At 34.9% G+C, this 11,009-nt stretch overlaps 4 protein-coding genes across 6 annotated transcripts; 3 read left to right on the top strand and 1 right to left on the bottom strand.

Moving 5' to 3' along the window:
- The first annotated feature begins 1,355 nt into the window (after window positions 1–1,355).
- LOC108973369 (Golgi reassembly-stacking protein 2) lies at window positions 1,356–3,126 on the top strand. The gene has a single exon (XM_018940610.1). It carries the CDS (start codon window positions 1,527–1,529, stop codon window positions 2,997–2,999), a length of 1,473 nt encoding a protein of 490 aa, XP_018796155.1. The 5' UTR covers window positions 1,356–1,526; the 3' UTR covers window positions 3,000–3,126.
- A 131-nt stretch (window positions 3,127–3,257) lies between these two features.
- On the top strand, window positions 3,258–5,395 carry LOC108973370 (zinc finger MYND domain-containing protein 10 homolog). The gene is made up of 6 exons (XM_018940611.1): window positions 3,258–3,760; window positions 3,819–4,066; window positions 4,138–4,403; window positions 4,462–4,613; window positions 4,677–5,119; window positions 5,179–5,395. Exons 1-6 carry the CDS (start codon window positions 3,560–3,562, stop codon window positions 5,231–5,233), a joined length of 1,365 nt encoding a protein of 454 aa, XP_018796156.1. The 5' UTR covers window positions 3,258–3,559; the 3' UTR covers window positions 5,234–5,395.
- Window positions 5,301–6,272, bottom strand: LOC108973371 (40S ribosomal protein S12). Its single transcript, XM_018940613.1, has 4 exons — window positions 6,229–6,272; window positions 6,083–6,125; window positions 5,774–5,908; window positions 5,301–5,705 (listed from the first exon to the last, which is right to left on the bottom strand). The coding sequence occupies exons 2-4, from the start codon at window positions 6,097–6,099 to the stop codon at window positions 5,438–5,440; spliced, it is 420 nt and encodes a 139-aa protein (XP_018796158.1). The 5' UTR covers window positions 6,100–6,125; window positions 6,229–6,272; the 3' UTR covers window positions 5,301–5,437.
- A 767-nt stretch (window positions 6,273–7,039) lies between these two features.
- LOC108973351 (adenosine kinase) lies at window positions 7,040–9,478 on the top strand. 3 transcript variants are annotated; one of them, XM_018940581.1, is made up of 5 exons: window positions 7,040–7,347; window positions 7,589–7,951; window positions 8,008–8,505; window positions 8,572–8,742; window positions 8,798–9,478. In XM_018940581.1, the coding sequence occupies exons 2-5, from the start codon at window positions 7,760–7,762 to the stop codon at window positions 9,161–9,163; spliced, it is 1,227 nt and encodes a 408-aa protein (XP_018796126.1). In that variant the 5' UTR covers window positions 7,040–7,347; window positions 7,589–7,759; the 3' UTR covers window positions 9,164–9,478. The 3 variants fall into 3 exon arrangements, with proteins under 3 accessions (XP_018796126.1, XP_018796127.1, XP_018796128.1); XM_018940582.1 differs by having other exon boundaries at window positions 7,045–7,347; window positions 8,022–8,505; XM_018940583.1 differs by lacking the exon at window positions 7,589–7,951 and having other exon boundaries at window positions 7,048–7,347; window positions 8,022–8,505.
- Window positions 9,479–11,009: the final 1,531 nt, after the last annotated feature.

Here is an 11,009-nt window from a genome sequence, read left to right as displayed (position 1 = left end):
CACCAAACTTGCGCTCCTTTATATGGCCACTGTAGTAAATGCCACAAGGACCTACTCGTCTCTGTCCTTGTCCCGTCCATCGCATTTCTTGGACGGCGGCGATGTCAGCCTTTATTGTTACGAGAACATCAACCAGCTGGGCAGCGGCACCTTCCCAATTAAGGGACCGGACATTCCAGGTGCATGCCCTCAAATCGTAGTCCTTATTTCGTTTGCCATAGTCGTCATCAAAAGTGGGGTCTTTCATCCGAGGCTGTTGTTGCGTTGTCATTGGAGTGGTTTTTTTACGTTTCGGGTCCCAAACCCAGCGCACAACCCTATGCAGGGAATGTTTCGCCTTCTCACTTTAGCTCACCTTCAAACGGATGTTCTTAGGCTACCCAGAGGATACTTGGTCAAGGACCGGAAGTCATGAGCTGCTTGAGTCATATGTAAAAGAATCGTTTCTGGCCATTCCCAAGTGAATGGCGATCAGAAAACTTTCCTCACTTGCGTGAACTTCTACATATGACTCCATCCTCCGAGAAATCCGTTACAATATCTATAATTCGTATGAAAATATTATCTGTGTATATTTATAGCCTTTTCCTAGATATTCTCATTGCATGGTGTATTTCTCTTTTCAAAGTGTGTTTTTCGATGCTTCTTAATATGAAGACTACAAATTAGTACCCAAAAAGATTTTATTTCAGATTTGCGCTTTTTCTATTCACGGACATTTTACGTTGTGCTGCTGTTATTCATTTATGATTTCCGTTCGGGTTTTGATTATCTTCAAAACTGATGATGATTGTGAAGTTAAATTTTGGTTAATTATAAAACTTGCATTTAGTTCCCTTGAATGTGCATTTTCTGTTATGTGACATGGTTGCTTGCTTGTATATAATAATATTCTGTGTTGAATTTTTATTAATATATCAGCTGGTAGTTTCTTTACTACTTTTATCAAGGGTACACGTCATTTGCAAATGATTGTCAATAATTTGGTGATACCACTGATACAAAACTGTTAATAGGCGTTTTGATATTTTATGATTCTCATTTGTTATGGTTTATTAATATTTTATTGGCTTAAAAAGCATTTAATATTTAAGTCATAAAGTTGTTTTGATGGAATAATACAATTTGATTCAATTTATTAATTAATTTCTAGAACTTTAATTCTTATCTTTAGTAATTCGTATATTTTAGTAATTTTATTTTGGGATATATTTTTATATTAAGTCGAACTCCTGATTAAAAACTTGCAAGTATTACATTATGTGTTTTTGTAATTAATTTAATTATACATTTTATTTACGATTTTCATTGTATGGCAAGATTTGATTTTGACATTTAGGGGAAAATTTTGGAATTATTTGCTTATTATTTGATTGTGCCACGCAAAGACTTCAGAATAGTGGATAATTTTATATAAATTTATTTAGAACTATTAAAAACAAATAAAGAATATATATCAACTTATATTTTTTAACACCAAGTAGTGAGAGAGCTTGAAGAAGTTACACACTTCTCTATCAAACAAAATGGGTTCAAGCCATAGTGTAGAGGTTCCGGGCGGTGGCACTGAGGGATACCATGTACTGAAGGTACAGGATAATTCTCCTGGTCAAAAGGCAGGATTAGAAGCTTTTTTCGATTTTATTGTAGCCATAGCTGGAACACGCCTTGATCAGGATAACGACATGTTAAAGGAATTATTGCGTCAAAATGTTGACAAGCCTGTAAGATTAACGGTGTACTCAAGTAAAACACAAACAGTGCGCGAACTTACATTAACTCCTAGTAAAAATTGGGGCGGCCAGGGTTTGTTAGGTGTGAGCATACGTTTTTGTTCATTTGAGGGTGCAAATGAAAACGTATGGCACATTCTCGAAGTACATCCCGATTCACCAGCTGAAATTGCTGGTTTACGTGCATATTCGGATTACGTTATTGGTGCGGATGCAATACGACATGAAAATGATGATTTGTTTACTTTAATCGAATCACATGAACAGCAACCGCTTAAAATGTACGTCTACAATATTGATGACGATGCATGTCGTGAGGTAACGATTAAACCAAATTCTAATTGGGGAGGTGAGGGAGCATTGGGTTGTGGAATTGGTTATGGATATTTACATCGTATCCCAGTACAGGCAGTGGCCTCTGTAATCAAAGCTCCCACTACAATTGAACCGGTACATTCAACGAATACGCCAAACACCATACCACCGATTTCGACAAACGTAACACCAGTTATAGCACCTTCGCTGCCTTATGTTCCTCCTTTAACAAACACATTTAAACAACCACAAACTAATGCGCCAACAGATGTTTTAAAAGCAAATGTTGGGTCTGCAGACATTGCGGTTTCAGCAACGACAACAGCTTCGCAACAGCCAAGTGTTTTTCAAACATATTTCAATCCAGATGCGATACAGTCAACAGCCAGTAGTGGTTTCGATACAATACATAACACAACTACTACCGAGACACAACAGATTGGTCAAGCTAACGCGTCTAATATGGCTTCTTCTATTAGCACCCAATTTCCTGCTCCTGTTGCTGCTCCCAATTCACAATCGTTACAATTCTACGTTTCTAATGTCCCACCACCGGCGAGCTTGTTTATACCCGGAACTAGCGAACAAACCACGTCAACTGTTGTTGCAGCACCACAATTGCCGTCTGCACAGGCTGCACTACCACAAAATGCACCATACGTTTCAACCGCAACGGTACCGATGTATTCAATGGCAACTCAACAACAACAACAATATATGACTGCACCTATGGCATTATCATATCCAGCTGCTCAAACAGTACCCACTTATCCACAAGTGCAACCAACAGCTGGACTTTATCCGACACAGCCAACACCTATGCCACCACAAATGTATGTACAGTCAGCACCAGAATCGAATGCAACCGTTACCGGCACACCTCAGGCAGCAAATGTTCCAACAACAAGCGTGACACACTTGCAAGCTATACAACAAACATTTGCGAATTAGTTAAACACAAGGAATCTTATGCAGATATATTAACTTTTATGTTTGTACTAAACTTTTTGTTTTATATATGTATGTATTTGTTTTATTCGTTTGCTTATTGTTTATAAAGGTCTACAATATTTACAGTTGTTTGACAGAATGATTTAGTAAAATTATATTAAAGACGAATTATTAAATTTATATATGTAAATGGCAATGTGAAAAATAGATTCGAAATCTTGGAAAATATATTGATTGCTAAATAATTGCATGTAACCAAACAATAAATAATATTGTACATTTATTAACATTTATTTAAATACATGTATAAAGTTTTGCAAAGAATGAAGTAAGAACTATGATCTCTCTGCTATAAATAAGAGCAATTGTCATGTTAACCTATTCTCGGCGGAAAAAGTTTCACCACTTCGCTGTAACATAATATTTTCACAATCACCTTAGAAACCTGTAGAAAATCATAATAATAAACTCGATCGACCAAGCAACGGGGGAAGAAAGTGTCATTTGTTAATATTTAAAATAGAAAAACTTGATTGTGGAACAGAAAACGTGCTGACATTATGGCTAATTTTGTTTTTAAAGAAGAAATTTCCTATTTTATTGAGAGTATTCGTCCTTTTCAATTGGTTGATATAGGCAGCTCAAAATGGTTGGATGTTCATGAGATGATTATAAAATTAAGTCAACAAGCAATTCTCGAAGCAAGCGAACATCGTGAGGAGGAAGTGAAAGAGTTTCTTATTTCACATGACAAGTTGAAGGTGATGGCGTGTTCCATTAACATCTTAAAAGATTTATATTTTTGATTTATCATGGCAGATACTCATACATGAAGCCTACAGTATTTTTTTGTGGAAGACTCGTGTCTTACCACACTTAATTGAGATTGACCCTAATCCTCAAGCGACTTTTCTTATCTATACGGTACTATTTCATGAAGGCGCTGTAATTTCTCTATTGGATACATCCCTTTTTCATGTGAGTGCATGTGAAGCATTGCAGGATGCAGCTATTGATTTAATTGACTATTGCGCACTAGCGGTGGCACAAGTAATAGGCTTAGTCAGGTACAAATAACATTTTTTCGCTACTAAGTTTTTTCCGATTTGTTTTTTAAATTATTATTGTCGCAAATTAGCATGGGCTATCATGAAAACCAATCGAAACTTGACGTTGACGAGGCTGTATTGACAGAATTAGAGCGGCAGAAACGCGATCTGATTTATAAGATTGGTATGCGCTGCATATCAATTTTATGCTACCTTGCAGAACATGCTGATGCAATACCGTTAAGCGCTTCACGTCGCATGGTAGTCACACACGATATACCTTGGCTAATGGCAGATTTGCTATTGTTCCGCCCATGGCAAAGACGAACCGACAAAGGCATTGAACGATTTATCGGTATTGGTCATTCACACTGATTATTAAATAATTCGTAGTAAAATTATAATTATTATAGATGAAAAATGGATTGCAGTTGAGGGCGCCGATATATCGAAGATATCTAAACAAGAGGCGCAGAGTTGGTTCTGCATACAACAATTGCTATTTAACCAATCTTTGATGACATCGTATGAATTAAATGAGGAACGCAGGAAACATCTATCAAAGGTGACATACATTATTAGTAATCTTGTAAAATTCAATATTATATAAATGCGAATGTAACTTTAGTGTCAGGCTCTCCTACAAGAAACTCTATTAGATCAAATCCCACCATTGGTTGAGTTAAAGCATTACCTTTGCAATTTAAGTGTTTCTGGAAATCCCAGTGAGAACCAGAAACATAAAAGAAATTTAGTACTTGAAGAATTACCAGAAATACGAGAAAAGCTCATAGCTGAAGCAGAACGTATTGGTGGATTTGTTGTTGTAGCACAAAAGCAAGAAGAAATATTTCTGTGCACTGATAAAGATAAAATCTTTGAAATAGCTAAACGTTTGAACACTGCTTATAATACAGATTTGCTGGCAGAAATCGAAGGAAATACTTCAGAAATAGCACAAGCCAGTACTATCGTTGAAAATAAAAGCGTAACAACGAGGAAATGTAAAATGTGTGCCACTGATGCAGTGAAAAAATGCGCCAATTGTAAAAACATTTACTACTGTTCAAAGTAATATTATTAAATTTTGTATAACTTTCATATATAATTTGATTTTTTTTTTTGTGCAGAAAATGTCAACAGGAAGATTGGCCACAACACAAAAGGAATTGCATAAAAGTGTAGACACATCACTACGCGTTTAACTAAAAACCACTTTTACTAAATCGCAATTTATTATAAAAATTCCTTCTTTTTCACTTTGTAGTATTTTTTATTTATAAAAGAACTTTACTGCTCAAATAAACACGACGGCTTTTGTATATCGTGTTCATTTACTGCCACAAATCACTATGTTTGTTTTTTAAAAATAGGACACACACAGTGCGTTTAACTATTTTGGCGTAAATGCTCCTTCACAACATCCAAAGCAGGTGTCTCCTCACCGAAATCCTTAATGACCACAACAGCACATCCACTGACCTTGCGTGGCTTGCCTTCTTTGTCGATCTTGCACAAACCAGACCATTCACCCAATTTCTTGTGTGAATCAACACGGATAAGAGGGATTTGATGTTCATGGCAGAGTGCGGTAACAAGTTTCTTGTAAAGATCTTCATCCATTGAATCAGCAAGGATACACAAAACAGCTTGACGCCTGAACATATAAACAATAAATATTAATTCCGAATGTTGAAAACAAAAGCAAACACTGCTAAAACTTACTTGTCTAAAGCTTTACAAGCTTGATGAATACCATGCACCAAACCATCAGCGATGAGAGACTTCTTCAGCACTTCTTGTAAGGCGGTATTAATGTCCATTTTGTCACCAATGACTGGAGCAGCGGAGGGAACATCACTATAAAAATAGTATCATTGAGCACATCGGAACGTGTAAAATCATAATATTTCATGCAGAATACTTTCATAAAGACTTCTTAAGTAGTAATTAAAATAGCATTGGCTAAGCTATTGCCGATTCCTAAACTATGGCTTACTAAGACTTTAAATAAACAATCACTTTTTAACTTACACATCAACGTCAGCCATTTTTAACTAAATGAGTCGTCTCTGCACTGAAATAAGAGAACAAAAAATGCCCTATAAATATGATGCACTTCATTAAATACAATAAAATTTTGTATTTTCTTCACATAAAAATCTTCATTCCTTTCGTACCTTTTTGACAACCGGAAAGAAAGGAGGTGTCAATTTAGCAACCAAGTTCATTTAGCCGAAATGTCAAATTACACTTCAGTGGCGTTTATCCAGCAAGGGTTAATGGCAATGCTGCCATAAATCGGAAAGTGCTCGATTAAGAAATGGATTGCACTTTGCTACTATTGTGACGTAATCAACAACGTAACTTTTATTTTCATATAGTATTTTGAAATCAAAGCCGTCTTTTTTTTAATATTTTCCATATAATAGAAATAATGGATGCATTCTTTCATTTGTTAAGTGGATTTTCAGGTGAAATTAGATTCATTGCTTTAAAAATATTTGTTTGTTTACCTTTTTTTTTGTAGTGTCTAAATCAGCTGTGATAATGTAACAGATGTCCAGTGCTGACAAGTAGATTGCGCAAAATCAGAGTCGGACAGAGAGATTTAGCTTGGATCAGTTTCAAATCATTTCAATGAAGATTTGAAAGATGATTGCGATTTAATGGTTCCGTTTTAATTAATATATAATAATTATTGATTATACTTTCGGTATTCCTATGAATTCCATCATGTAACCTCTGTATTAGAACAAAATGAGACATTTAATAACATATGGTTGTAGATCAAACTTGCCATCTGTTTAGCATTTATTAGTGATTAAGGGATGCCGTAAATTAGGATTGTGACCGATGTTTATTTACTTCCAAAAATATATCATTTATATATTATATACAATTAGTATATCAAGAAATTGGCCTCTGCACTAAATTACGCGGAAAAACATATATTTATATCTATAAAATGTATATTCTGTAGAAGCTTGACAGTTGGGCCTATTCAAATTGAACACAAGCAATATACCCCTTTGCATATGTTTATATATTCATTAGTATGGGTATGAAGATAGCATCAAGTGCCATGTGTTTTTAGCGGCTTCCTCTAATTGTTTTCTTGCTTCCATGGGTAAACGTGTGGTCAAGGTGGTCAGTTTACTCGTAGTTCACCTATAATTTTTTTTAACTTGTTAATAAAGTTTTGTGTACAAAAACTCGGCACTTTGGTTGTGACACTACTGAAACTTTACACAAGGGTTGACATTTGCAGTTATTTACATAATGAGCGAGCAATTAAGGTTTGTCATATAGATATTGTAAAATGACTAGGTCTTATCATGATTCTCATATATTACTGTTTGCTTCCACTGGAAGGTTAAATGTGTAAACTGATAAGTAATAATCTCTAAATTATGGGCTCATAAATATAAATAATTATATGTAAACGTCTGTATGTATATAATCTGCTGTGTTCAAAACTTAGCTTACACTTTTATATATTATAGTATTTGACTTCTGTTTTGTCATTATTATGTATAGTTGACGTACTGCTTTATTTGAGTTGGTTCAAAAGATGTTCGGCATGATTTGGAATTTTAGTTTGACGTCATTAAGCTGATTATTGACTGATAATTGATCTTGCTTGTAATATACAACCGGAAATTATCACACCAACTTACGTATCCGTACCACATCCGATAATACATATGTATGTCAACATATGTATGTATATGTGTATATAAACCGCTCAATCTGAATATGATATTATTTTATGCAATGTTCCCATTGGGGTTTCAATACATTCAACTTTACTTATTGGGATTTCTTACGTTACGTCAAACGATCTTCCTGAAAAAAACTTTAAATTTCGAAAATGTTTATACTGCATTCGTACACACAAATGTAAATATTTGAGTGTTCTCATAAATATTTTAATCTCGTTTTCTAATTATTTGAAGATCTCTCTCTCCAGGAAAGGAATATTGGTCGGGTGCGGAAATCCGTTGCTCGATATATCGGCAACTGTGGATGACAATTTTCTGCAAAAGTACGATTTAAAACCAAATGATGCGATATTGGCTGCTGAAAAGCATATGCCGCTTTACAAAGAGTTAGTGGAGAAGTATAATGCTGAATTTATTGCTGGTGGTTCCGTGCAGAATTCATTACGAGTATGTCAGTGGATGTTGCAGAAGCCTAATACGGCTGTATTCTTCGGTTGCATTGGCCATGATAGTTATGGAGATATCTTATATGAGCGAGCTCGATCGAACGGCGTGGATGTACATTATCAACGCACCAAAGACGCGCCCACTGGTACTTGTGGTGTTCTTATTACCGGCACACATCGTTCGCTATGTGCAAACTTGGCTGCGGCCAATCATTTTACCATAGACCATTTGCTTACACCCGAAAAACAGAAGCTCGTGGACAATGCCGAGTATTTTTATATATCTGTAGGTGTATTACTTAAATCCTCTTTATATTTATGTGCTCATATTAGTATTTAATCAATTTTGCAGGGTTTCTTCCTTACGGTTAGCCCGCCAAGCATTCAGCATATTGCTCAACATGCGCACAAACATAATCGCACTTTTCTTATGAACTTGAGTGCACCATTCTTATCGCAATTTTTCAGTGAACCTTTAATGGCTGCATTACCTTACGTGGATATACTTTTCGGAAATGAATTGGTGGCTATTGTTCCTTTTGAAATAAAATTTTGTATTGATTGTTTTGTTTTCACAGGAAGCGGAAGCATTCGCAGCTGCTCAAGGTTGGGATGACAAGGAAATGAAAGAGATTGGAAAGAAAATGTTGGCTTTACCTAAACAAAATTCCAATAGACCACGTATAGTGGTCTTAACACAAGGTCATTTACCTGTATTGCTCATACAAGAGAATTCCATTGAAGAATTTCCAGTAGAACGTTTAGAGCCTAACGAAATCGTCGACACAAATGGCGCTGGTGACGCATTCGTTGGTGGTTTTTTGGCACAGTACATACAAAAGAAGCCACTGAGCGTCTGTATACGCTCAGGAATATGGGCAGCAAGACAAATTATCCAGCGTAGTGGCTGCACGTTCGACGGTTTACCTGATTTCAAGGAATAATTATACAGACTAGAAAGAAATCAATAAAAACGCGAATTTGTTTGTATTAATTATATTCGATTCGCATTCTTCGAAAAAATATTTTTATACTACTTAAAAACCGGGTACGAATTATTGTCCTGTTGATTACCTAAGGTCCATTACAGACGCTACCACGAATTCGAATTGCGGCAAAGCAATAAAATTTTAAAAATTAGTGATTTTTATGGCAATACGATTGATGGTGCACAAAAATTCATTCTTCTTCAACAAATTATGAAAGTTAACTAATAAAACTTTAAAAAGAAGGCAATTAAAAACTTTTGTAGATACAAATACATGTGTTTGTATCTTTTTTATGGTCTTCTCTCTAATAAGGGTGTAGGGAAATAGTAAGGTGTACTAAAAATGTTTTGTAAAATCCTTTAATATGTTTTTGTTAACATTCTATTGTAAAACTAAAATTGTACAGATAATAAAAAAAACTTTTTTAATTTGGAAATGTATCAATAATGAAAATAAAAAAATGTTGAAGTGCGGTAGGACTCGCTTAATGCGAAACAGCACTAAACGAGGCTATCTTAACATGTAAATAATCGGGATAAGTATTTTGAATAAAAAAATAAAAGCAAATATTTCTTACAAAAACAAAAACATTATTATCAAACATACTTATAAACACCAATTGGTTTGAAGTCACTGAAATCATTCTCGGTGGTAAAATTTGATGTCTTTGGTGTATTTCGTTATTGATTTATCGCGCTTTTAGTAGTTTTTAACAGTACCGTTATATGGGGAGTGAATGAGGTTTTCATCCGATTTGGTCCACTTTCACAATATTGGTAGGAGTTCTTATAATATTCGTACTGTAGCTTAAGTGGTTTAGGAGATATATACATTAAACTTATTAGATGGCGGAGCCACTCCCACTTTTTAAAATTTTTTTTCCCCCAAAGGTGTCCCTGGCGATTTGTGAGCGTGGCAGTTGTCCGATTACGCCCATCTACGAACTCGAACTTTTTTGTACTAAGAAACCCGTGTACCAAGTTTCATCAAGATATCTCAATTTTTACTCAAGTTACAGCTTGCACGGATGGACGGACGGAGAGACAAACAGTCAATCGGATTTCAACTTTTACCGTCATTCTGATCATTTAATTACATGTTTATAACCCTATATTTATCTCGATTAGTTATAGGTAATACGTGCAACCGTTAGGTGAACAAAACTATAATACTCTGTAGCAACTGGTTGCAAGAGTATAAAAATTAAAAAACAAAACACAAATATAAACAAGAAAAACGTTAACTTCGGGTGCACTGAAGCTAATATACCCTTAACAGGTACATTTCTTTTAGTAACTACGTGTTCAGTTTGTATGGAAGCTATATGCTATAATAATACGATCTGAACAATTTTTTCGGAGATTATATTATTACCTTAAGCAGTAAGTTCGTGTAAAATTTCGTGAAGATACCACGTCAAATGCAAAAGTTTCCCATACAAGAGCTTGATTCCTATCGTTCAGTTTGTATGACAGCAATATGCTATAGTTAACCGATTTTAACAATTTTTTCGGAGATTACATTGTTGGCTCAGAAAGTAATCTATACCAAATTTCGAGATAATATGTTGTCAAATGTGAAAGTTTTCCATACAATAAACCATACCAGAAACAGCTCCTTGAAGAAATGACGTTTGCAAAGTTTCAAAACGATATCTTAAAAATTGACTAGTTCGCATATATGTATACAGACAGACGGACATGGCTAAATCGACTCATTTCAATATACTGATCATTTATATACACTTGTGCTCACACAATTAAGCCACATAAACGTTATGGTGTACAAATTCATAAAAGTT

This window comes from Bactrocera latifrons, unplaced genomic scaffold (assembly GCF_001853355.1).
Source record: "Bactrocera latifrons isolate USDA-ARS-PBARC rearing strain unplaced genomic scaffold, ASM185335v1 scaffold_471, whole genome shotgun sequence".
NCBI classification, from domain to species: Eukaryota; Metazoa; Arthropoda; class Insecta; order Diptera; family Tephritidae; genus Bactrocera; species Bactrocera latifrons.
This window is presented reverse-complemented; position numbering and strand designations above follow the sequence as displayed.